The sequence below is a fragment of the Stylophora pistillata genome, chromosome 9, assembly GCF_964205215.1.
Source record: "Stylophora pistillata chromosome 9, jaStyPist1.2, whole genome shotgun sequence".
Lineage (NCBI taxonomy): Eukaryota > Metazoa > Cnidaria > Anthozoa > Scleractinia > Pocilloporidae > Stylophora > Stylophora pistillata.
In genome coordinates, this window is record NC_142527.1 from 31,932,091 (window position 1) to 31,959,337 (window position 27,247).

The 27,247-nt window shown below is 40.6% G+C and overlaps 1 protein-coding gene and 1 long non-coding RNA gene across 3 annotated transcripts in view; one reads left to right on the forward strand and one right to left on the reverse strand.

Moving 5' to 3' along the window:
- LOC111334414 (uncharacterized) lies at positions 1 to 10,149 on the reverse strand. Its single transcript, XR_015991597.1, has 3 exons — positions 9,504 to 10,149; positions 709 to 825; positions 1 to 592 (listed from the first exon to the last, which is right to left on the reverse strand). It is a non-coding gene; the product is annotated as an uncharacterized LOC111334414 (long non-coding RNA).
- LOC111334412 (protocadherin Fat 4) overlaps positions 8,805 to 27,247 on the forward strand; it is a 21,968-nt gene continuing 3,525 nt past the window's right edge. Inside the window, exons 1-4 of one of the 2 annotated variants that reach the window (XM_088732853.1) lie at positions 8,805 to 8,903; positions 13,556 to 25,818; positions 26,156 to 26,217; positions 26,634 to 26,938. In XM_088732853.1, the coding sequence (XP_088588979.1) occupies positions 13,663 to 25,818; positions 26,156 to 26,217; positions 26,634 to 26,938 (12,523 nt within the window). In that variant the 5' untranslated portion in view covers positions 8,805 to 8,903; positions 13,556 to 13,662. Of the gene's footprint in view, positions 8,904 to 13,293; positions 25,819 to 26,155; positions 26,218 to 26,633; positions 26,939 to 27,247 lie in introns of those variants that run through there. The other variant, XM_022940128.1, reaches the window with a different exon arrangement.

Genomic DNA, 27,247 nt, shown 5'->3' on the forward strand with positions numbered 1-27,247 from the left:
GACAAATAAAATCAGTCCTTTGATTCAGTGTCATGGTTTAGTTTATTTTGTCCCAAGTCTTACATGGGAATCCTTCAAAAAAAGAAACAGGTTTGGTTATTTTGAGCATAGAAATTGTCTGCTTTTTCGTGTGAGAGATTTTAAAAGTCACAATCACTCAAAAAGTGGAATAGCCATAATTAGCCCTTTGTTCTAAATATTTGTAGCATCAAAACGTTTTGTGAGCCACTTCGTAATACAGGAATTTGTTACGTTCTAAGATCTCCTGGGTGATCTAAATCGTAATAGCTTTGATTTCCTTTTTAGGTAAAAGTTCTGTTTTATCCGTTTAAGCAGCGTTTAACAGCTTAGATTATCAATCCCTGGCGCCACTGGACTTTCTGGGTCTAATAATTGCTGTCAGTGATAATTACATCCCCTTCTAATCTCTTAGACTACAATTTCAACAAAAATATTATTTTTCGAGGTCTCAAAATATTTTGGACAACAGCTATTCAATGATCAATTTTCATCGTAAATCAAAAACTCGATGCTTTCTCTTGTGGTCTCTTCCGCTCTCTTCAATCTGCATATCACACCTTAACTGCAAATCCTGCGATGAAAGGGCCGGAATAAAATGAAAGGTGAGCACCGGGTCGATCGATTCACGCACGCGCATCAGCTACTCTCTTCCTCTGACAAAAACCAGGCTTATGGATTTGAACTCACCGATTACCAGATAAGAAAAACGTGTTTTCTGAAAGTCTTGGCCAGCACAAAGATAGGTTAATCCGTAAACAGCAGCTAAACAGAACCCCATTCTTATAGGCTGTGGACTGTGTCAATCTGATGAGTACAAGAAAATTCCACATTAAAAATATCTTTAGGAAATACTGTGGAGGCGCGGTGGCCGCATGGTTAGTGCGCTCAACTCCGGATCGAGTGGTCTGGGTTCGAGCCCTGGCCGAGGACATCGTGTTGTGTTCTTCGGCAAGACACTTTACCTTCACAGTGCTTCTCTTTACCCAGGGTACCGGCAAAGTTCATAAGTAACCCTGCGATGGACTGGCATCCCATCCAAGGGGGAGTAGAAATACTCCTAGTCGATTCATGCTACAGAAACCGGAGTTAAGCACCGGTCTGATGGACCACTGGCTCGTAAACAGACTTTTTTTTTTATGGTAATACTAAGAAACAGGAGGAGGGGGGTAGCGGAGGTATCTTGGGAAGGTGCTGCCTTTCCCCTTCCTCTACCCCCATTCCCCCATTACCGCTTTTTTTCCTTTTTCCCTTTTGCCTTTTTTTTCTGGTTGGTTTAGTATTGTATAATTATTACATAGGCGCTTACAAATCGACAACAATCTTAAATTTATCTGTCTCTTTTTTCGCTGGGGCCACTCTCAATAAATATACAAATAGCTAGTTCTCAGTGAGAAGAGTGTGACATTTGCTTTGATTCTCATTTGCAAAATTACTCCGTCAGCCATTCGAGGACCACAGATGTCTAACACATATCATTCCACAAGTTTTCAAAAAACAAAAAAACAAAAAAAAAAAGAAAAAAAAAGAAAAACCTTGTCCAATGAAATAATAGTTGAAAAAGATATTAAACAGATGATGCTCTCGATAACCTCGGTTGTCTGCAGAATTTAACATGTCGTTTTATTTGTGTTCTTAAATATATCAATTGATTTGCATGGGAATGTTTATGAATATAAACATTTGTGAGAATTAAAGTTATTGAAATTTAAGAAGCATTCCGTGGTATATTATATTTGTTCATTTTATACAGGATGTTTTCTCAAGACAATTATGTTCTGTTGGCGGCAACTATCAGCCGCAAATAACTCAGTGTCACATCCGGAAAAGACGATTTATGGCTCACTTGCGGCGCGAAACCTGGAGAGCCTATTTGACAGTATATTAACACATCTTGTTGCTCCAGGAAATGAATTTTTAGTCACTGACAGCCTTTTCACTATAACGGTGGAGCCCTTAACGCTATTTTTTTATTTACGAGGCATGCAACATCTGATTTCATCGCTTGGAGAAAATGCAACTCATATAGCAGGTTAGTATTTGATTATCAGTAAAGTTTTCACTTCACTGAATGAAGGCGGCCTGTGCACCTCCTGGCGACAGAATGAATTTGAGATTTTGTAACAGTTTTTAATTCTTGAAAGTTTTCAGCGAAATACTTTAGGTCTGTTTGTAGCGAACTATGTTTATATTCTGCATCCTTATTTTAACAAGTATTTTGGATGGTTATTGTCGCTCTGGTGTTTTTCTATATTGCCTAACTAATGATTTTGCAGTTTCCTTATTTACCGCTAAACTTTCCTTCAAGTTAAATGAGAGCAGTTCTCAGTCGCTCAACTCTGTAATCGTAATCTAGCAGCTTTGGTATTTGGGTCATTTGACAAACCAGAATTATATTTAAGAATATATATATATATTTAATGCCGCATTTTTCCGTGTTATCCCTAAGTTTAAATGATCTACTTTTTTCAGACTTAAATGTTCAAAACACTTTTTCTTATCACTGTTCAGGAAATAAAACAGTCGCTCAGTTTTGGTAGCTATTTGAAAACGTAAGAGCTCGATTTTTTCGCTGAATGTGTTTGTGTGCTGGTTGAGTAGCGGGAGAATTTATTCTGGCTAAATCCGAATGTTTTCTCAGAAATTCTACTGAAGAACGCTTTCGATTCTGCTTGAAAGTCTAAGATAACTAACCTTTTCTCGAAGTATTTATTTTTCTCAAGAAAAGTAACAGCCCACAGTTACTTATAATGATTTAAAAGAACTTTTGTTTACAAATTTTGTGCAAGATTTGCACGGATTTCTTCCACTGGCATAGCTTTCTAAATAAAGTGTGGCAGTCTGACATCAGTGTTACTGTAATCAATTAAGAAGGATCCACGGTAAATATGTTAAACAATTTATAGTAATCGTTTGCCGGTGTTTTTTTTTTTTTTTCTTTATCGAAACATTTTACTTCAAATCGAGTCATTTTGAATTTATTTTACCGCCAGATTCCTCCAATAACAAGACCATTATCTAAATCTAAATAGACAATTTCAATTTTGTTCCAAATGTGCGTTCATCAGTCATGTCAAATTTGGGTATTATAAGATTAAAAAGTCGTTTTTTAAGCGCAACCCCACGAAGCTAATCCTAAAAGTAAGCAAGACTTACCGCTCACAACCTCAATCAAAATGACATCTTTTATCAAATTTGATTTTGAAATGTGGTGCTTGTACCGAGACAAAGTATTGCTATTAAAAACTCATAAAAGGAAAAAATCTGTACGCTGCGCCAAACTTCCTAACAACTTGATGACGATTTGAACACCTTTACTCGTGTACTCTTTATTCAGTTTGAATTTGAAAAACAATAGCTAATGAGCTCTCTAACCTGCTACTAATAAAGTGATGAAAAGCATAGAGGCTTTGATAAGCTTTTCATCCGTTCAAACGACAGTTGTCAGATCCCTTGGAATGCGTCCTTGATAGCGACAAGAGCCAACCGACAAGCCTCAACTTATCACATTCATATCGCTACCAGATTGATGACAAACCCTGTAAGTTCTCACTGCTTCATTTTTAAGCTTAATCCTTAACCCAATATCTGCGCCCTCTTAGGTCTGGTTTGGATTATTTGCTCGTTTGAAGAACATGCAACCTCGGACATTCCTTCTCAAAGACAAACATACGGAGAACATATTTATTCATGGCTTCACATGATGACCAACTCAAATGCTATCTTAACCTTAGAAGCGAGTTAAACTTCGATCTATTTGCAATTAACTCGTGAATTTCGACCGTTTTCAAGCATGTAGAAGATGTTATTTTAATTGTTATTATTTCTGACGATTATTTAACAATTAGTTCCTCTACAAATAAACAAAAAACATTCCAGAACAAATTTCACAGTTTCGTATTCCACCGCTTTCCTCGACGTTTTTATGCAAAATTATTACTTTTATCTTCGCTTTTTCCTCACTAAGAGTCTTCAAGGAAAAACGTTCAGCTTACCTCTAGAAGCAGAGAATATTTTCCAGTTACATTATTTGGTTAATTTGTCAAGACAACTCATAGAAACAGCATGAAGTACATAAAAGACAAAAATAGGCGAAATATATCTTTCCATCCATCAGGTAGGGTTTCGCAATCTGTGACATCATTGCATGTTCGCGTCGTGTCCATCCCAATTGTGAACCGCCGTGTGCCTATATATGATACCGACATTTTTGGCGTTATCAGCAGAGTTCGGAGCCTGTATTAGCCATCAGGGGCGAAACAATTGTGGTTTAATTTTAGATCATAAGCAAAGCTGTTTATTCACTGATAATTTGAAGTTTCATGGAGAGGAGAAATTTCGTATGACCGTGTAACCGCGAGGTAAGTTGGCGAAACAATTCTCCGTTAATTTGCGAGAATTAAAACCAGCTATTTAGATTCAGTTAAAGACATGATATTGTATATTTGAAGGCGGATGATGGGGATAAATTTTACAAAACGACAGAATGAAGACTGTTCTTCTTTATTTCATTATTGGATACTTTGCCCACTAAATCAAGTTGCTCACCACGATGTTAGCCTTGATCGGTTTTTTCCGTGGTGCGGATTAACTGTGATTTATTATTGAATGTTTCTACCCATGTTCCTAACTCAGACAAACAAAGAACCTCTATTGAAATTCTATTGACTTCCGAGTTCCGGCCTAAGGCTTATTTTTTTATACAGATAAAAGCGCAGCACGTCAAGAATTTCTCAGATAAACGCAATGAAAGTTTGATAAACTGATCATTACTAAGGAACACGGGCCCGATCTAAACTGATTATCTTATGAACTACAGGTAAATGATTCAGGCCGATTCAGGCTTTGGAAAACAGCCGCTTACAAAAGCCACCCAGCTATTAAGTATCACTGCGTGAACAAGATTATCGAGAAACTCGCCATTTTGCCTTTTCTTGAGGGGGCGGACCGACCATTGAGTCACACCATTCAAAAACATGGCCGCTAAGGTAGTGCCGGAAAGCGGCCTGTTTATAGAGATACTTCTTAACATTTGTGAGAAAGAACAGAAATTCCATTTCATTAATCCTTCTCTTGAACAATTTCCTTTTGCGTTCAATTCAAAGCTTGTAGGCACAACAAAGTAAAAATAGAAAAAAAAACAAAACAAAACAAAAAAAAACAAGAAAAGAAAACAAGAAAAAACTTGAAAATTCCGGACATACGTTTTATTCGACGCATTCTTTCTGCTCTCAGCTCGCCGTTGTTGAAACCAATTCGCATGAGTCCTTGATTTGTCAACACTGTTGTCAATTGGAATTCTGCGGGATGTTAAAAACAATATGCGAAGTATATCCGCGGTGAGATCTCTAGAAGTAATCTCTGTTTTTGCAATTATAGTTCAAACACCCTTGCACAAATATGAACTTGTATAGCATTACGCCCCAAATTAGAATTCCTTGTGTTTTATTTTTCTAATTAAACCCGTGTGATTTACTTCTTAACGATCTATTTCCAACAGAAACAATGTCGAATGTTTTCATTTTTGGTAAAGTAGCTTTTCTACTTTTAAAAATAGCTTAATTTTGCCTTCTGATCTGATTGTGGCTATGATGAAATTCAAACAACACACGGAGTGCCGGAAACGGTAAAGCACTGAACTTTAGCCTTACTAAATCAAACCAAATGATTACTGTGGACGAAAATAAATATTTTCAATCCTTAACCATCGATTATTTTTCCATCAACTCAACTTCATACTGTTTCAGTTTCGTGGACCTCACGGAAAGCCATTTAAACTTGAAAGAGCACTGTTTGACCTTCCTTTGTATCTACAGTGATTTCAACGCAACTAAATTTTACAAGGAAAGTGAATCAAAATACCGGTAAAATCAGTCTGAGAACTTGGACAAATATCTGGGTTTTTTTTTTCTATACACAATTTTTTTTTTTAATTGAAAACAATCTACGGTTAAGAACTTAAAGCTTTACGATTCATCATTAAAACAGATCTTTAGAGTCTTACAAATGTGTTGCTAGAGAAAAAAATGGCGCAAGCATTGCATTTTTCACTATTCCTTTGATAAAGGTTTGATATAAGAAGGGTTTTATTCTAAAACCGTTTCAGAAACTACAATTGCAGTAGTCAACTCGTTTCGAGAAAATAACATTTATCGACTGGATTCGAGTGATTTCCTTCTGAGCAGCCCGAATCCAAAATTCTGCGAGACAACAGTGAATTATCGCAAAGATCAGTAAAAACGAAGCAAGGTTGGCTTGCTTATTGGATGTTTTTCCTGTGGCTTCCTTTGCTGAGCAGGTAAAATTTCCCCCCTTATTAACGATCCCCCACTCCCTCCCACCAGCGCTCAAAGCCATGATGATGGTCCTTTTCTACGTGAAGTCACTTCCTATTGGACCTTGTCATCAAAATGCGCATGTCTGGAAAGAAGTATGGAGAGGCACTTTTTCCGTCGCTTTCTTGCAGACATCCGGGTGCAGCTCGGCCGAACCTTTCACAAAACCCTCAAAACTGGAGCCACAAATAAATCAATAATTTTGAAAACTTCAATCATATATGAGTAATGTTGACGTGCAGTGTGTATAGTGTATCCATTTTGGTTCATAAAACTAACAATAAACCCTAAGTAAAACAATATTTACGGATTCTTTTAAAGGAATGTGCGTAGATTTTCACTTTTCGGTACCACCTTCAAGAGGGATTGCAGAAAATTTGATCTAGTATACGTGATGAAACTCTTGGCTGGAACAATATTGTTGTTAAATACATGGAAATGTTATTTACCTTTCCCGTGATAAGCTTTGGTTAAATAAAAGAAAGATGGAAAAAAGTACCAAGTTCTTGAATCAAACGCACGCACAGATACGTGTGGGCCCACATCGAGTATGATATTTGGCCCGTTGGATAAAAATAACAACTTCACAAACCCAAATGTTTGTAGCGAAAGTTTGAGAAGTTCATCATTCCTTGAATAGCGATATGTTGTGTTGCAAATCGTTAGAAAACAATAAATTTCCATTGTTAAGTAACAAAGGGATTGCATCAGCGATAAGCTCGTATTTTCTGAGACCAAAGTTAAATCTTGAAGTATATCTCCATAGTAAAGAACTCTCAGTCGTCAGAGAACCCGTTTTCAGTTTCTAATGATAAAGAATGTATGCGTGTCGAAAAGAAAAACTTAGCCAGGATATACTACAGTGTGTAAAGGTCACTTATAAGAGCCTCTTCAGATCTACTGCTACAAAATTTGGTCGTCGGAATTTTTTAACAGTAAAATATCACCTGAAGTCTTATACATGCCAGAGTGTAAAACATTTTTTACATAACAAATATGTATTTAGTTTGAAAGCTGAAGAGTCACTTCACGGCTCAGTGCTGAATCGAAATTCTCCGTCTTATTTTGAACAATAAAATAGAGCGGTTAGTTAATACATTTTAAGGAGTAAGGCATTTAATTGGAGTGAAAAATGTGTTAAGGCTGCAATATCATGGTCTAATTGGCTTCGGGATATTTCATAAGTTTAGCGTGTTTCGATGTACTTAAATAGTAGCGTTTCCGCTTGTTCATTCACGAAATATCATGATATTCTTACAATCGTCCAATTTGGACGTTTCAAAGTCGAATATTACAAATGTAATTTTGAAATTTTTGCGTAGGAGTCTCTTTTCGTCACGTCGCACTCTTATCAAAAATACTTGTTATCACAGTACTAAGGCAGGATCAGTCAGTTTCCTTAAAGAGTTAATACAACCGTGATTTCAACCGTTTCGAAAATGTCGTTCTTCAGGCTCAAGAAATAGTTCCGATTTTGTCACTTACTACGACCCCGATGAAGACAAATATCAAAACCAAATTTGTTCTGTTTATCTGGCTTCTTCAACTAACTTTTTTCATTCAAGCTGAGAGGGAGTCGAAGATGTAAGAAGTTTTATAGGTTGAGGATTTGAAACATAACGGAAAGAAAACTGAACAACCTGTCATTATCCACAAAACATGTTTGGACAATTGGTCAGTTGCAAATTTTCATTGCGTTAGTATTTGAGTTCTTCAAATACGGTGCGATTATGTTGTGAAATGCCCTTAAAAGGTACTTGGTAATCAGTCTTAAAAAGGGAATTCAATAACATCACTTTACAGACGGTCGAAATTTCGCACTCAGATGCAACCCTTTTGGTCGCCGTAGCGCCGAGTAGAAAACATTCTCGTTGACTAAATTTGCAGCAAAATGCCTGTAGCTGGCGGACGTGAAGGATGCTGAGGTGCTTTTATTAGTTCCTTTGTAATGTTCGAAATCCAACATGAGGTAAACATGATTATGAGCCATGATTAATATTCTGTCGTTGTCTTTTATTATTTTTTCCCTTCTCCGGTTTACTCGCAGATCTCCAGCGTAGCTGGCTTTAGGTAGTACATATTACGTCATGTAATACGGTATTGCCCAGTCCTTTCTTTTTCGTGGCCCCTTCAATTATTCGTCTTGCGACAATTTTATAATTTTTAGTTGCCAAATGGGGACTTGCAGCCTTGCACTCTTGCACTTACAAGAAAATTCGTGGAACTGAAGATGATAAAGGAAAGACCAAACATGTTTTTACTGTACAAAATATCTTTTCTTCTTTTCTCTGGTTCGCACGCCGGTTGTACGGTTGAGACTGCTGCCGTGGTTTTTTTTTTTTTTTTTTCTAAAGTTCATTTGAAACTTTTCTGACATACAAAGTTAGCGGCCATCTTGAAATACGAGCTAAAAGACCATGGAAACGAGGCTTTAAGCCGATTTAGATAAACCCTGGGAACGAGAGAGAAAAAAAGACCAAGAAATTCATCGGTTCAAGTAAGTTTGCTGGTCGGTGATTTCTGTGGAGCGTAGCTGTCTCATTTTACAAGGTATTTCACTATTTTCATTTATCATTTCACCAAAACGATGTGCCACTGTGTTGTGGAAATTCTTATCCGGCCTGTTTCAGAAATTTATTTGCAAATCCGTTAGTTTCCGGCAGCCTCTTCGCCTGTGTACCGCATGCATCTATTAAACAGTATAAACCATCTGTTCATTTGAATCATCTACCTTGTTTTTTTTGGACGGATGTTGATTTTCCAAGATTTCGTTAATAAAGGTTAACGGCAAAAAGCGTGCAAACTGTCATGAGGAAACTAACGTTAATACATCACAGTTATCGCTTAGCCGATCAGCAACTAGCCACGATAAAATTGGTAAGAGACCGGCTTTTTCCCCTTTTTTGGCTCTTGAAAGACCGAAACTGTTGCCAGATCTTGCAGATCTCATGCAAGGGCTATTCACCCATTGAAATATATGTGAGATAGACAGAAAACCTTTTCCGTGCCTCTATCTTTACGTTGCTAAGAAGCGTGGTGGGATATTGTATTCATCAGCCATATACAGACAAAGATTTCGGCGCAAAAAATTTCCACTGGATTCCGAATGTGACCTTTGTCTGTGTTCCAGAAGACAAATTGTTCACATACCTATAGCTGAGGTCCCTCGATGACAGCAAAAACGAGAGTGAAAAGTGTTGCCTTGAAAGATCCATCCAGTTGTACTGACTTTTCATTGAGATACGGCTAACAGATTTCGGAAGTGAACGCGAATCAGTGAATTATCTCAAGGCAAATATACTGGCGACAGACTGTTAATATTACATGACAGCTTATTATACTGGATGTATACAGCTGTCTGTTTTATTTAAATTGTAGACAACATGATTACCCTATAAATAAAAAGTCAAGGGTATTCGTTTCCGTAAACTTGTTTGTTGACAATCAATGATAGGCGGTCGGTGTATGATTTGCTTTTGACTAACTTTACCTGATAAAGAGAAAAATCATTCCGACAAAGAAAAAAAACTTCTGAACTAAATATCTTGTCTTCCCAATGATGGCCTCCTAACCATCGACAATATACCTATGTTGCATAAAAAGTGACATTCTTTTTTCACTAGCCCATGGAAGAGTTCCAAGAATAAAGGTCTGTCTGGTGAAGCACAATACTCGAGCTTCTTTCGGCCAGAATGTCTCCTCGATTAAATTTTCAGGTTAATTTTTTCGATTATCAATTGTTGTTTAGATTACAGAAGTACATATTTTTAATTGTCAGGAAGATTGATCAGTTTTGTAATTGTGTCCAATCGAGTTGTTGAACTCCTATCTGTAACCAAATTGTCTGAGAATTCGAGGTATGTTGTCTTTAGCGCTAGCAGCATTCGCCTAACCGTCGTGAACTCAGTCGCCGCTTAACCAACATTAAGCAAATGATTAACTTAGCAATATGTCCTCGTATCATGCGAACTTACTCAATGGACATTTTCTGTTACAAGAGTCTAGGTTAACTTCACTCGGCAACGGAAACGCGACAGCCGTGTAAACTCCCGTGCATCGTTTTAGTCGCGAGATATCATAACTGCGTGATTAATTACGCGTCCTAAGTAAACCGCAGTGAGTATACTAGACAACTTGTTGGTGTATTTTGCATCATTTTCAGTCCTGTTGGTATATATCAGGTTTTTGGACATTATAAGGAGAGTCTTTGTGCTCAGTTCAGGTATGTGCAAGTATTTTATCTTAATTTTTGCCTCGGATTCCACATTCAATTTATGCCAATTTGGTTTTCGTGAACTTTCCAAAACGGAAAACTTTCTCAGGCACTAAGCGCACGTGATAAATTAAGAAAAAATGTATCGTAATATTATATTACTGATTGATCATGTTTCTGCGTAATAATCACGCACCATTAAGAAATAATCTGTTCATGGAAGGTAAGCGAAAACTTTGCTCAGTTTGTTCAGTTATGGTTGTCGAAAGTTTTCAGTTTCTCACGGATAATTTTTTAAATTCATTTAGTCTGAAATGTTTCGGCTGACTTCGCGGTACCACTTAGCTCTAAATAACTCTCCAAGTGGGCAAAAAAAAAAAACGACGAAGGAAAAGTTTTACTTTGCGTATTTTACGATATTTCGTCGCCCTCTACGCGTGCGCAGCCAAACTTTTTACTCTTTCAATGAGAAATGTATGATTTACGGCGGAGAACTCAGCCAAAGTGGAATCAACGCTATTGAAGTTTTCGTTAAAACGTGTTTTGTAAATCAAGCGTGTCTTTTGTTAATGCTTTTTTAAAATATCTTGACATGTAGTTGAAGAGGTCACGTTTATCTTGTGTTAATCCGGGATTGTTTCTTCAAGGTATCGTCTTACGATAAAAAGATGGGATTTGGACAATATGCATTTGTTTCTCACGTGAACGGCACGTGGCTTCAATGAGAAAGCTTCGCTAGTTTTTCATCAACTTGGGAGAGGAGGGGAATTTTTACCGTTTCCCAAACACCTTTTCCTTCTCCCTTTTGGGTGCTAAACCTTTTGAGATGCGGGCTTTAGGATCGGAAATCCTGAGAAACAAAGTAATTCTCAGTTCTATGCGTTTAGCTCCTTTTTTATATCGTTCTTCAAACTAAGTACAAAAGACGCATACATACTTGATAGTTTGAACTATCAACGTTTATAATTAAGAGTCGATGTCAGCACTGAAAGACAAACAAGCACCGGTTGGGGAACAATCAACGTTCTTGAGCAAACAAAAGAACCGAATTATTGTAACGTGAACTAAACCATCAATATTCGCTCAGTTCATTGTTTTCACAGGAATTATCAATCATTGAGAAAAAGGCGCTTCCATCGCACACTCCAATCAGCTTCAAAGCTGGTAAAGAAATTTTGAATCAACAGGTAATAAATTTGACGCAAACGGGAAAAAATTTCCAGTCTCTTAACATTCCTTTTCAATGGCGGGCATCCTGTTTATTTTCCAACCTAAAAAGGGCAACTCCAAAGTCCGATTATCGGAAAACAGTATTTAATTGCGCAATGTATCTTGCAAACAACTACTAATACGATTTGTACCTTATTTCTGACGTCAGTTGAACTCTTGCCTCCCTAACATGATTCTTAGCACAATATAACAATGCATGAAGCTATATAGTTACTTGTGGTATGCGCATATTACCTCTGGTGTTGAATAAAAATGTCCAAGGACTCATTCAACATATATTTTTTTCGAAAAAATCCCCTCGTTATGGGTCAATTGTTTGAAAGGTATAGGTCGAGCATAACTCAAGTATGTCATTCTTGTCTCAAGTTGGGGAGAAAAAACAAGATTATGCCGATAGTATGTGTGAAAATTTCACTTTTATCAAATTTCAAAGTTTATATTAACGAAGTTAGTTTTCTTGACGAGCTTTAAATATGGCCACAGAGATTGAAAAATATTTTTTGTGAGGCTCTGATCACGCTAAAGTGTGATATTTTATCAAGAATCGTTCAATTTCTGTTCGTGACTTTCTTGAGCAGTCCTTCAATAAAGCAGTTTCCGTCAGTTAATTGCCCTAAGCGAGCAGATTGATTGAGAATTTTCATGAGTACACGGCACATCATCCGCTGCGAGGTTAAAACCACAGGAGGGAAAAATTAATCAATCGGATTTACCATCTAGACGTCCATTTCTCGCCAATTAGATAGCTCGTTTCTCCTTCTTTGAAAATAATTCTTTCGATTAGCTGTGATAACTTAACCCTCCAAGTACTCGCTTCAGAGCTAGTTTCTATAAAGTGCTTTCGAACAGAAATATTTGCCCGTCCGCAAAGCTGGCGCATGCAGAGAACAAATCGCCTCGAGGTCGCTGGCATTGTCTAAGTCCTGGTCAGTGGTCTAGGCAAACATAAACATCGTACGTTAAACATCTCGTTGGAAGTAAATGTTTTTGTATCTTCGTTGGCCTCCGGCGACTAGAGGTCATAGCACATAATATGTCTTACATTACGCCGAGAATCCAATCTTTCAATTTTTGTGACAATGGATTTGTTTGCACCAACTGTTTTTTTTATTCGCGAGACATAAATTGATAGGCACTCAAGTTGTCATCCGTCCCCTGGGACACGACACAACACGACACAACCGATATGTCCTCAGATAATGCTCACTATTTAGTTCCGGAAAGGCGCGTTCATGAGCAATTAGGCGCAGGGAAATTAACTGACAAGCAAATTTATTCAGTGAAGTTCAATAAATATACTAACAAGGCTTGAATTCCACATTTTCCCCTTTAGAAATAAGTTTATTTACTTGTAACAAGTAAGGAATTTAGATAATTTATTTATTGGTCACGTGCCCTAGCGTGCGCCCTCCCACTTGTGTTGTTCGGTTGTTACGCGTCAGTGATGATTGACAGCTTCTTACTCATCGGTGACTTTAGTTGCTCTCATAAATTTTGTCCAATGTTAAAGTGGAAAGCAAGTCTTTCTACTAATATTTGCCTTAAATCGCGGGTTTTATCATTCTCTGGGTCGACAGGAAGTGCCAAAGATATCGTTGTTTGAATCTATGCTGTGAAATCGCTAGAAATAGCCAATACTTTGGTAAAGATAACGTACAGACTAAAATGCTGAACAACTTGTGGAGAAGCTTCAGTATTTCGTGAAATGTAACGCAGTGCATATCAGCTAACGGTTTCTGTGTTAATCATTCTACTGTAGTGACTTCAGACTTTGAGGCGATGGAAGCTCTCAACTTTGGCTCTGTTCTTGGAGTATCATTATCATGACAAGCAAGAAGCTCACGGAATTGTCTTATACAACAAATTATGGTTAACAAAACCTTCGTCGGGAAACCGAAAGTCAGAATTCGAACGCTACCATGGACGTTTGTGTGTTGTTGTTTGGTAATCATACCAGCTTCAGCTCAACAATACGTATTTCACGTTCAAGAAGAATTAGCACCTGGAGCTCCTGTTGGGACCATTAAAACTTTAACAGGAGCAACATATTCAATTGAAGGAAATCCATCAAGGTTTACGCTTAATTCTCGAACCGGTGCAATAACTACGGCATCGCGTATCGATCGAGAGACTTTGAGCACAAATCCGATTACTTTGCAAGTTCGTTCGTCGTCCTCGTCAACGCTTATCGACGTGCTTGTGCATGTGGACGATATCAATGACAATTCACCAGAGTTTTCTGCATCCATTTATGCGGTAAATATTTGGGAAAATGTTATGGTTGGAACCAAGTCTTCGTTAGAATCAGCGACTGACAAGGACGCTGGCCAAAATGGTACTTTAGACTATGCTATTGTGTCTGGCAACGAAGCTGGGAAATTTAAACTCGGTAGAAATTATACTGAATGCAATGACTCTCTGTTGTGTATTATTACTCAGGGACAACTTGATCGCGAGGATGTAGCATTTTACGAGTTGAACATCTCTGCAAGCGATCGTGGAAAACCTTCGCTGCATGCTTATTGTTTGTTAAATATTACAATTTTGGATTTAAACGATAACAAGCCGGTGTTTACAAGTAACTTGTACAATGCTTCCTTGAATGAAAACACTCCAGCTGGGGTGGATATTTTATCTGTGACTGCAACAGATTTGGATCAGGGCTTAAATGGTGAAATAATTTATTATTTCGCGAACGACATAGACAGTCTGAACAATGATGCAAGCATGTTCGAATTAAATGCTACCACAGGAGTCATTAGGACACTAAACCCTCTAGACTACGAACTTAAAAAGTCTTACATCTTTGAAGTTTTCGCCAGAGACAAACCTGAAGAAGGACAGGGGAATGTAAACAAAACAACAGTACACATAGTTATACAAGATGTCAACGAAAACGAACCAAAAATACAAACTATTTATACAATTCCGGCTAAAGTTTCTGAGGCGTCCAAGAGTGGCACAGTAATAGCAACAGTCATTGTGAACGATCTTGATAATCCTTCCAGTCCAAATGGCCAAATTGAGATGTCTCTTTCAAACACAAATGGAAGTTTTGAGTTAATCTTGGTCACATATCAAGCACGCATAGGCTTTATGTACAGACTTCAGACCAAGGGTGCTTTAGATCGTGAAATGTTTGCAGCTTACAACATCACAGTGACTGCCAAAGATAAAGGGAAACCTGTTCTTTCTACATCTGCTCATGTGTTGGTGTCAGTTGTTGATGTAAATGATGAAGTACCAACATTTCCCAAGTTGAATTATCAAGCATCAGTCAGTGAAATTGCACAGAATGGAAGTACAGTTTACTCTGTTCAAGCCTTGGATTCTGATGGAGGATCTAATGGTCAGATTTCTTACTCAATTTTAAGTGGTAATTCCTTGAATTGGTTTCAAATTGACTCATTCTCGGGTCTCATCACCACTGTGGCACCTCTAGATAGAGAAGTTTCCAAGCAGATTTCCCTGACTGTGCTTGCCAAGGACAGTGGATCACCGCCTCTCAATAGCAGCACTGTGGTAACAGTAACAATTAAGGATGTGAATGATAACAGGCCCACATTTTCTAAGAATGCTTACTTTGAAACATTAGCTGAGAATTTGAGTCCAGGAACAGTTGTGATGACACTGAATGCGACAGATAATGATGGGGGTGATAATGGCAATGTGACATACAAAATTGATTCTGCGCCTCAACAAGTATTGAATACCTTCAGCCTGGATCCTCTCAGTGGTGTCCTTACTACCAAAGTTATTCTTGATCGGGAGACAAGGAGCTCTTACATGATCCCAGTGAAGGCTTCTGATCATGGAAATCCCAGGCTGTCATCATCAACTTTAGTGCAGTTGAATGTTGGTGATGTTAATGATAATCGTCCAGTATTTTACCCTGTTACTTACGTGGAAAGTGTGTTGGCAACTGCACAGCCCACAGTTATCACCCAGGTGACGGCAACGGATGCTGATGATGGCACAAATGCACAGATTATCTACGCAATCGCAGCTAGAAATAATGGTAATTTCTCCATCAATAGCTCTACAGGGGAGATCGTATCATTGCCACCTCTCACTGAAGGTTTTTACAAGCTGAACATCACTGCCCGTGACTTGGGTGGTCTTTATGCGAAAACTTCAGCTGCTGTTGAGATCACTGTGCAAGGAAAATCTGATGACCCTCTAAAATTTGAACACAATATCTACAACTTTTCAGTACATGAGAATGTACCTTCTGGGACATATGTTGGACAGGTTGCTGCTACTACTAAAAACAACAACAACAACAACAACAGCATTCAGTATGAGATTATTTCTGGTGATCCGCAACACCATTTTACTGTGGATGGTTCTGGTGGAGTTATTATGGTCAATGGACTTTTGGACAGAGAAAAGAAAGCAAACTATTTCTTGAGTGTGACAGCAAAAGCACATCCCTCATCAGCAACCACATCTGTGAAGATAGATGTTCTGGACAGAAATGACAACCAGCCAGTATTCAAGTCTCCTAGTGCTCAAGTGACCATTGATGCTAACTGGTCAGTAAACACAAAAATTTATGTGACATCTGCCACTGATGAGGATGCTGGTCTGAATGGATTGGTTCATTATCAGTTGACTGCAGATGGTAATGGCCTCTTCAAGGTGAATGCGACATCAGGAGCAGTTTCTCTGTCCAGGAAGATAACCAACATTGATGATTCTGAATATGTGGTGCGAGTGATTGCATCTGATGAAGGAGCTCCTCCGCTTCACTCTTCCTTCATGTTAACTGTCAATATTATCACTTATCATCCACCACAATTTTTGTTTTCATCCCTTGTGGCAGATATCCCTAGGGATTTACCTGTGGGAAAGCATTTTCTTCTTGTTGTTGCTGTTGATCCAGATCCTGGTGTCAATGGAGCACTAACCTATGCAATTGATTCAACAGGCAATGAAGAAGGACTGTTTGGAATTTCTTCTCATGGTGCACTCTTTGTAAATAAACCACTCAGCAAAGCAAATGGCACATCTACCATTTCTGTTTCGGCAACTGATATGGGAACCCCACCTCTCAAAGCTTTCATCACAGTGACTATCAATGTGAAGAGCTCTATTCAGTATCAAGCCGTATTTGCTAATGACACTTTTGAATTTTTTATTCTGGAAAACCAACTTCCTGGCACCACTGTTGGCCACCTACTTCTAAGTGACAGTGGTTCTTTGAAAACCAAGAAAATAACTTATTCTCTTGTTGAGGCTCATGATGATTTTGTGGTGGACTCTGATACAGGACGAATCTTCACCAGAGGAATGTTTGACCGTGAACAACTAGTTGCTCACAGTGGAAAGAATGCGTTGACTTTTCTAGTCAAGGCAGAATGCAGTGACACATCACTGAAGCAAGATTCTGCAGTAGTGATTGTGACTGTTAAAGATCAGAATGACAATCCTCCAGAGTTTCGCCGTTCATTGGCTTTTATCACAGTCCAGGAGTTTTCTGGATTAGGAGTTGTTTACAGAGTGATAGCTTCCGACCCTGATGAAGGAGATAATGCCAAGTTTAATTTCTCTATCGTTGGTGAACCAAAATCTGAAGTGTTCTGGATTGACCCACTCAGTGGAAATCTATTCCTTAACAGCTCACTTGACAGAGAAAACATGGATCATTATAGTCTAACTGTGCAGGCCACAGATATTGCAGATGCCTCCTTGTTCTCTCAAAAGCGCCTAGAAGTTATTGTCGGAGATGCCAATGACAACAAGCCCAACTTTACAAAGGAGTTTGCCACAGTGAATGTTTCTGAGAGTTTGCCTGTATCTTCCCAAATAGCTGTTGTCCAGGCAACAGACAGAGACGAAGGGGTCAACTCTGAGATTGCATATGCCATCTCTTCTGGGAATTTAGAGGCTGTCTTTGATATCAACCACTTGACTGGGGAGGTGTTTCTCATCAAGTCTCTGAACTTTGAAAGAACAAGGAGTTACACTCTGAACATTACTGCTGATGATCGTGGGAATCCACCTCAGTCTGCAGTGTTGCAACTCACAGTCAATGTCCTCAATGAAAATGATGCTCCTGTGTTTGTTGATGAACTTAATACTATCAGTGTTCAAGAAGATTGCATCGTTGGGAAGACGATTGGACAGTGCTCAGCAACTGACGAGGACAGTGGAGAAAGTGGCCGCATAATATTTAGCATTGATAGGCAAACACCTCTGGAAGAAATGGCATTCGAGATAAACCCAACTACCTGTGTGATTACCACAAAACGAGAACTTGACCGTGAACACACCAGCCTCTACAAACTTGTAATTAGGGCACTAGATAATGCAAATTCCCCAATGCAGCTCTCAGCAACAAAAGAGATCATTGTTGTTGTAAAGGATGTGAATGACAACAGTCCCAGATTTGTAACTGCACCAGCTGTTGTAGTGAATGGTCATGAAACTCCTAATGATGTTATAGCAACTCTTTCAGCCTATGATAAGGATGCTGGAACTAATGGTTTGGTCACCTACAACATGAATAATGACAACATTTTCCAATTGAATGCCACCACAGGACAGTTATCCTTGAAATCAAGGTTACTTTCTCAGAACTTACCATTGAATTTTACAGTATCAGCCACAGATGGTGGATCACCTCCCCATAGTACAAATGCTTTAATAACAGTGTTCAAGAAAGGAGGGGTAAACAACAAAATCGCCTTCAGCCAGGCAGTCTACAGAAGCTCTGTGTTTGAAAATATCACCAATGGGACATCTGTGACTAAAGTTCAAGCAGCTGTTCGTGGACCACACATCAAGTACTATATCACCTCTGACTCCAGCAATGGTTCATTTATCTTAGATCCTGATAGTGGAGGAATCACAACTGCCTTTGAGCTTGATCGCGAGAGTTTCTCCACCTCGACTTTTGTGCTGACTGTATATGCAGTTGATTCTACGGGACCAAGTCCAAAGACCGGAAATGCAACAGTTGAAATTTCTCTTAAAGGTATCAATGACAACAGCCCTGTATTTGAGTCAAATGTCTATAGATCAAGCGTGAGGGAATACTCATCACCAGGTGTCAGTGTTACTACTGTTTCTGCAGTCGACAAGGATGTTGGATCAAATGCCCAGGTTACTTATTCCATCGTAAGCGGTAATGATGCGAATGTTTTTCTAATAAATGGCTCAACTGGTGTAATAACTGCTGTTGAAATACTGAACCAGAGTTCTAAATCTGTCTACAAGTTAACTGTGAATGCAACAGATGGTGGATCTCCCAAACGGTTCTCAAGCTGTAGTGTTGTAGTGACAGTGCTTCCTGCTAACAACTATGCACCAAAGTTTCCCCGTCCTTTCTATTCATTCAATGTCCAGGAAGAGACAGCGGTCGGCGTTATATTTGGGACAGTCACTGCCTCAGACCGTGACAGTGGATCAAATGGGAGAATTAGGTACAGCTTAACAGGCAACCACAAGGAAGTCTTCTCAGTGGACCCAATCAGTGGAAAATTAAAGGTTGCAAAATGGCTCGATAGAGAGGAAGTTGAAATCTACATCTTGAACGTATCAGCAAGTGATCAGAGTGACCCATCTTTGTTTGCTTACACTGAGGTTTATGTGAATGTTTTGGACAAAAATGACAATGCTCCCCAATTTAATCCAAGTTCATACTCAATGAGTGTCTCAGAAGGTAGTGGAATTCACAGCAATATTGTGACTGTCACAGCTACTGATAAAGACTTTGGCTCCAATGCTCTTCTTACTTACGCAATACTTTCAGGAGATGATGACCGCACCTTCTCTATTCATCCTAATGGCACTATTTACAACCTTAAAGAATTCGACCGTGAAAAAAAGAGCTCTTACTTTCTCACCATCATGGCCAGAGACAAAGCAGTTCCAATTTCAGTACAACTTTCCAGCACAGCTACTGTCACGGTGGATGTAGGTGATATCAACGATAACAAGCCATACTTTATATCCAGTAATATCACTCATGTATCTGAGCATGCTTCAACGGGTGATGTTGTCACAACTGTTCTCGTAGTCGATCTGGACGCTGGAAGTAATAGCGAGGTTAGCTTTAGTCTCGCTAACGATGCTCTGGTTCCCTTTACCATAGGTACGAGTGATGGTGTGCTGCGAGTTGCTGGAATATTGGATCGCGAAATTCAAGAGGAGTACGTGGTAAAAGTGGTAGCAATCGACAGGGGTGTTCCAGCAAAGCACGCAGAATTTGAGATGACTGTGATAATTGATGACTACAATGACCATGTACCGGTATTTAAGCCTAGTCCACCTGAGGTGCAAGTTTACGAGAATATTTCCATTGGAAGTGAAGTTGCCCGCTTTTCAGCCACAGATAATGACAAAGGAAGCAATGCAGAGGTGACCTTTGCTGTCGTTGCAGGACGTGGAGATGGAACTTTTGAGATAAATCCCAGAAATGGGATCCTCCGCACCATTCGGTCCCTGGACAGAGAGACCACACCCAATTACACCGTTGTTGTTCGAGCATCTGACCTAGGAGTACCGTCCATGTTTGCAGACAGAGATTTGGCGATTATCTTACGAGACGTTAATGACGACACGCCCACCTTTTTTGAATCTTCTTACACGAGACATGTTGCTGAAAACCAGCTACAAGCCAGTGTAATCACTTTGAGGGCTGTGGACAATGACGAAGGTAGAGATGGCAGTGTAACGTACAGTATCATCCAAGGTAATGAACGTGGTGCTTTTACTGTCAACAGCAACACTGGCCAAGTAGGACTCAGGATTTCTTTGGATAGAGAAGAACAGGAAGAGTATAGACTGAGAGTCCAAGCTAAAGACGGAGGGTCTCCTCCTCGGACAGCAGAAACTGAACTCATTGTGAAAGTGGATGACAAAAATGACAATTCCCCCGTGTTTAGTCCAGACAGATTGAGAGCTTCAGTAAAAGAAAATGCTCCCGCAGGCACAAGTGTGTTCCAAGTAACTGCAACGGATGCTGATACGGGAACCAACGGAAAAATCACATACTCCCTGTCCAAAAGTTTCGAGTGGTTTGAAATTGACCGTGATACTGGGGAAATAACAATCAAACCCAGCGCTCGCCTCAATCGTGAACTTAACTCAGAGTTTGAGCTGGAATTGCTCGCCACTGATGGAGGAATTTTTAGTCGAGAAGGGAAAGCGTGGTTACTTCTAACTGTTGAAGATGAGAACGACAATGATCCAATATTTGATTCTGCTCTGTACACAGCTACAGTAGCACCAGCAGCCCCTCCAGGTACTTTTGTCCTGATGGTGTCAGCTACGGATCAAGATATAGGCCCTAACGCTGAAACAGAATACACGATCACGAGTGGACTTTCTCCCGTCTTCAGTCTCGCACACAATACAGGTATTGTTTCAGTGGCTCAGAACGTTCCCCAAAGCCCCTCGTCATATACCTTTACTGTAAAAGCTACTAATGTAAATGCTCCCCAACGCTCTGCTTCTACAAAAGTGCAAATTGATGTGGCGACGGGAACAATACCTGTATTCCAACATCCGGACCAGACAATCACAGCCTCTGAGCATGCACCAGTGGGCGCTAAATTGGTAACTGTAAATGCCACTGGTCACATAATGTATTTTATCGCCGCGGGAAACATCGGAGATGTTTTTGAAGTGGGCAAGCTTGGTGGAGACGTAACTATTAGGTCGCCTTTGGATTATGAGGCACGCACAAACTACACTTTGATCGTCGGCGCGAAGGCAGCTGGCAGCCAACCACTGTCAGGTTTTGTGACAATTCACGTAAATATCGCAGACGAAAATGACAACCTTCCCGTGTTCAGTAAGAACATTTATCGAGCTGACATTCGCGAGGAACTTCCAATAAATACAACAGTTCTGTGGGTGGCAGCCTCCGATGCAGATTCCTTGACTTATGGCAAGGTGGAATATAAATTGGTCCCGGGTAACATGCAGGCTAGTTCAGCTTTTACAATTTCTGCCAAGAACGGGCGTATCTCCACTAAAATCCAATTCGACCGCGAAAATATCTCTTCATACACTTTTATGGTTCGCGCTGAAGATGTGGCAAACAAATCCATGGCAAGCGAAGCTGCTGTTATAGTCAACGTACTAGATATCAATGACAACATCCCTGTTTTCGAGGATCCTCTGACTGCAGCCGTGTACGAGAACGCTACTGTAGGAAGCTTGGTGGCATCGCTGAAGGCTGACGATGCCGACACTACCCAGGTCAGCACTCGTTTGAAGTTTGAATTCACTTCCGGTGGAAATCCAGACAATGCTTTTGTTCTTGACACATACAGTGGTAGGTTGACTCTGGGTAAGGATTTAGATCGAGAGAAACAATCGCACCACACTCTACAAGTCAAAGTGAGTGACTCACAATATACAACTACGTCCAACTTTACTGTGATTGTTTTAGATGTCAATGACAACCCTCCAAAATTCATCTCAGATCCTATGACACACCAAATCCGCGAAAAGTTTCCTGTTGGAGCACCTGCTATGAACGTAAGTGCAACTGATGACGACTTCGGTACTAATGCCGAGATTTTGTACTCGATTCTTCCGTCACCTGCAAGCGATGCATTCACAATTGACCGCCAGACGGGTGTTCTTCGCCTTTACAGAGAATTGTTGTATCACAAGCCAAGTGCTACTGGAAACAAGAACTTCTATAATTTGACAGTGAAAGCATGGAATCCGTATACGCCATTCCACGAGAAGACGGTTGACGTTGTGATCGAGGTGACCGATATCAATGATCATGCCCCGATGTTCAAGTCTTCATCGTTTGAGTTCTTCGCTGTTGTTAGTTCAACAGCCGGTGAGACGGTTGGTCGGGTAGAAGCGGTCGATGATTGGGATGACGGCGCAAATGCGCTAGTACGATACAAGGCAGTCAGTGGAAACGGTTCATCATTGTTCAACATAGATGCAGATAGTGGAAATGTTACCGTGGGTAGAACTTTAAACGTCCTAGGTTTGTACATCATAATGGTCAAAGCTCAAGACTCAGGGGTGCCAGTAAAGGAAAGCGTTACCAACGTCTACGTGGAAGTTGTCGAAGTCAATAGCTTCCCTCCAGAGTTCCCAAGTGGCCAGATTGTTCTTTCCATATCCGAAACAAAGGCTGTTGGAGATGAAGTTGTCAAAGTTGAAGCCAAAGATAAGGATACTGGTACGAACGGCCAAGTATCCTATCACATCGAGAGCAGCACTCCGCCGGGATTCTTTGGAATTGGTCGTAACAACGGATCAATTTTTGTGATAAAGCCGCTGGATTATGAAGTTCACAAAACATTTTTACTTTCGGTTGTGGCTACTGACGGAGGGAAAATTGCCCGCACGGACACACAGACTGTTCGAATAACACTCATAGACTTAAATGATAACCGACCAGTCTTTACAAGTAAAGAATACCACGGTTATATACCCGAGAATACAGCTCCTGGGAAGCTGATAATTGCCGTGACGGCACAAGATCCTGATACAGGTAACGCCGGGAAAGTTGAGTATAGCATCTCTAACACTGCACTACGGAGCTCATTTGAAATCAATTCAGGAAGTGGGGAAATAAAGAGCAAGGTTACCTTCGACTATGAAGTGCAACGGCTGTACGAATTGACCATCATGGCCAAAGATACGGGTACGCCCCCTTTGATCTCACAACCAATGGCCAAAGTTTTCATACACGTCACTAGTGTCAATGAATTCACCCCCAAGTTTAACAAGTCGTTGTTCACGGCTTCTGTGGCCGAGAACGCACCGGTCGGGCAGTCTGTGACACGGATATACGCCACTGACCAAGACAAAGGACCTGACGGTGAAATTGTGTTTCTGCTGGTTGGTGAAAGTAAAGACCTGGGATTCAAGCTCGATAGAACCACAGGGGTTTTGAGTGTCTCAGGAGGCCTGGACAGCGAGAAAGCTGGTTTAGTAACACTTCGGATTCTCGCCAAGAACACGTTACAAACGAGCGTGACACCTAATACTAGCGATCTGGCAACTGTAATCGTGACTGTTACGGATGCCAATGATGCTCCCCGGTTTCTGAAAAATATGTATAACGCCCTAGTGAAGGAAGAACAAACTGCTGGTCAACTTGTTACCAACGTCACAGCTGTGGATGATGATATAGTGAAGCAACCAACAAGAATTACCTATGGAATTGTGGCTGGTAATACTGGAAATACCTTTAAAATCGATAAAACCACTGGTGTGATAACGACAGCAAGGAAATTAGACAGAGAAAGTATTGCACACTACCGTTTGACTGTAAGTGCTACAGACCAAGGGCGGCCGCCTATGTCAGGTAACGCCACTGTCAATGTTAAGGTTGATGACATCAACGATAATGCACCTCATTTATTTTCAAATTGCACGGGCATGATCGAGGAAAACCAACCCGCTGGTACCACAGTGGTGACCCTGCAGGCTCATGATCGAGATATTGCTCCAAATCGAGGACCATACACCTTTGCCATCATTGGCGCTGACAGTGGAAAGTTCCAAGTGAGTAGCAGTAGTGGTGAGATCACAACCAGAGCTAAGCTGGACCGAGAAGCGATCTCTTTCTACAATTTGTCGATCAGGATCACGGACAATGGTAATCCGAAGCTCCAGGCTGTGTCACATTGTCAGATGCTTGTTCAGGATGTGAACGACAATCCACCCCAGGCAACCTCGCGTGTGGTGCACGTGAACGGCCTTAACAGCTTTGCATCTGGGCCAGTAGCCAACGTCCCACCTAATGACCCGGATGTTGACGACAGACTGACCTGTCAGATCATCCGAGATGGCGAAGGATTGTTTAGATTCACTCCGGGAAGCTGTATATTGAGCACAAACAAGAGGTACGGCGGTAGTGCTGAACTGGACATAGTGGTGAACGGATCTGACGGAAGATCTGCTGTAGAATACAATATTAAAGTGCGTTTTGTCGCCTACAACTCGTTAACCATCAACAGCAGTGTAACGTTGCGAGTGATGAATACATCTCCTGAGACTTTCCTTGCACGGTCCTATCAGAAGTTTTTAGATGCCATCAACCGCATTCTTCCGGCTGGCCATGTGTCTCAGCTTTTCAGTATAAAGTCAATTGCAGGCGGTTTCGTCGATTTGTCGATCGCTGTGAAAAAGGCAACTTCCGACCAGCACATGGTGCGAGAGACTCTATCTGACCTGCTGAGCCAAAACAAAGCTGATCTGGAGAGAAATGGTAACGTGCAAATCCAACAGGTCGACTACACACCCTGCACTGCTTACAGCCCCTGTCAAAATGGCGGCGAGTGCACAAGTTATATTCAAACTCAAGGAACAACGAGCACATTAAACTCAGTGCCTGTAGTGTTCTTGTCTGTGGATTATGATTGGCGCTTCATTTGCGTGTGCAAACCGGGTTACAGAGGAGAGAGGTGTGAGATCAGCGAGAAAGGCTGCAGCTCTAAACCGTGCAAGAATGGCGCTACCTGCTTGGATAGAGATCACTCTTACAAATGCCTGTGCCCAGCTGGATTTAACGGACCCACCTGCGCTAGTGACATCGATGAGTGTGCCAATAAACCGTGCAAGAACGACGGAAAGTGCGAAAACCTGGCGGGAAGTTACCAGTGCCATTGTAAGCCTGGTTACTTGGGGAAGAACTGCTCGTCTGGGTTCGATTTCTGTCGAGTGTCTTCGCCTTCTAGTTGGGCCCCGCCCAAGTGCACCTGCACCTCTGGGAAAGCTTGTCAATGCTCCTGTATCGGCTTTCAATCTGTGTCCTATCTAAAACTGCCAACCCTGAGCAGCCAACAGCAAGGAAAGTTTAATAACATCACGTTCGAGTTTTCTACCACCAAGAGCGAAGGGCTGTTACTTTACAACTCGGACGGGAAGTACAGCGTGGATTCTGATTTCATCGCCATACAGATCGTCGGTGGTAAGATACAGATGTCGTTTAATCTCGGATATTCCAGGAGGGCAGTTGTTGTGGAAACTGGTCAGTCTGTGAGCGACGGACAATGGCACACACTCACGGTTATAAGAAATAGGAAGGTATGTGCTATTGCTCGAGTGATCGAAATATATTCTCTCTTTACCACACTAATACTTTGCAGAGAGGACAGGTGATGAGAATAAACTAAATAATCAACCAAGACTGTACAGCGTATGGCTGATGAAATCAAAGTCTCAAAACTAACTCTATAGTTAATATGCGGCGATTAGTTAATATGCGAAAGTCTGGGATCTGCGAACTCCCACTGTTGAACTTTTTTTAAGAAGCGCGAGAGATTCGTGATTCTACAGGAGACGAAGAACACTCTTCGCTCGTTCTCTTTGTGTTTCAGTCATATAGAACTTATTAAAACCGACATTTGTTTAAACCATGTAGGTTGGTGAAGTGACTGTTGATTCGTCCCGTACAGTGTCCATGGTTTCCGAAGGACAGCTAGAGTAAGTATTTTTAAAAGAACACTTGCTTAGAAAGAAATTATTGGACTATGCGGTGCGATTTGAGTCAATCTTTGAGGATATTTTGCGCTTCAAGCGAATGCATGTGAGAAATGCGGTGGCCTAACCGGTCAGCGGTATGGAGTCTGGGTCGAGAGTTCTAGGTTCGAGATCTGGCTTTGTGATTGTGTTTTGATGTTGGGCAATTACAATGCCTCTCTCCGCCAAGAAGTGTAACCGGGTACTAACAAATGTTACAGGAGCTTGACGAAATGCAGGAGGGGGCGGGACAATAATACTCTTTGTCGCTTCCTGTTAGAGAAACTAGGATAAACTGCGGTTGGAAGGTCATGTGGGTCACGTGGGTCACGTGTAGACATTTTCATTGGTTACTAATTGATGACTTTTTTCACCCGAAGGAAACTAGACTTAAACAACTCGCCCTTGTTTCTCGGCGGTTTAAAGGACTTCGAGCAATCCCTGGATCACCCGGGCAAACACATTCAGACTGACGATTTTCTTGGCTGTATGCGAAATGTCTTCATCAATGGCATAAAACTGGACCCAAGTACTGCCACGAAGTCCGCTGGCATCATTGACAGCTGTCCACGGTTAGATCAGTGTGCTACAAACCCTTGCAAGAATGGGGGAAAGTGTGTGGATTACTGGTTTGAGTATATATGTGAATGCCCGACAGGATTTAGTGGAAGGAACTGCGAAAAAGGTTGGTGTGATTGTTCTGCAAAAGAATCGTCTTTCTTGGGCGAGTATTCACTTGGGGTAATTTCTGCCGTTTGTAAACAAAACAAAAAAACAAAATAAAACAAAACAAAAAAAGTTTGATTGGTGAGTAGTTTGTGAATTTTTTTGTCCCCTACATTACGATTTACAATACCTACAGTACCTATCCAGAGCTAAGCCTCACACTGTACGACGAGGGCTTGTCTTACATTTAAATTCACACTAGTTCATCTTAATATCAGTGAATTACAATTGGATGCAGTGGGAGTTAGAAACCTGTATTATCATGTAT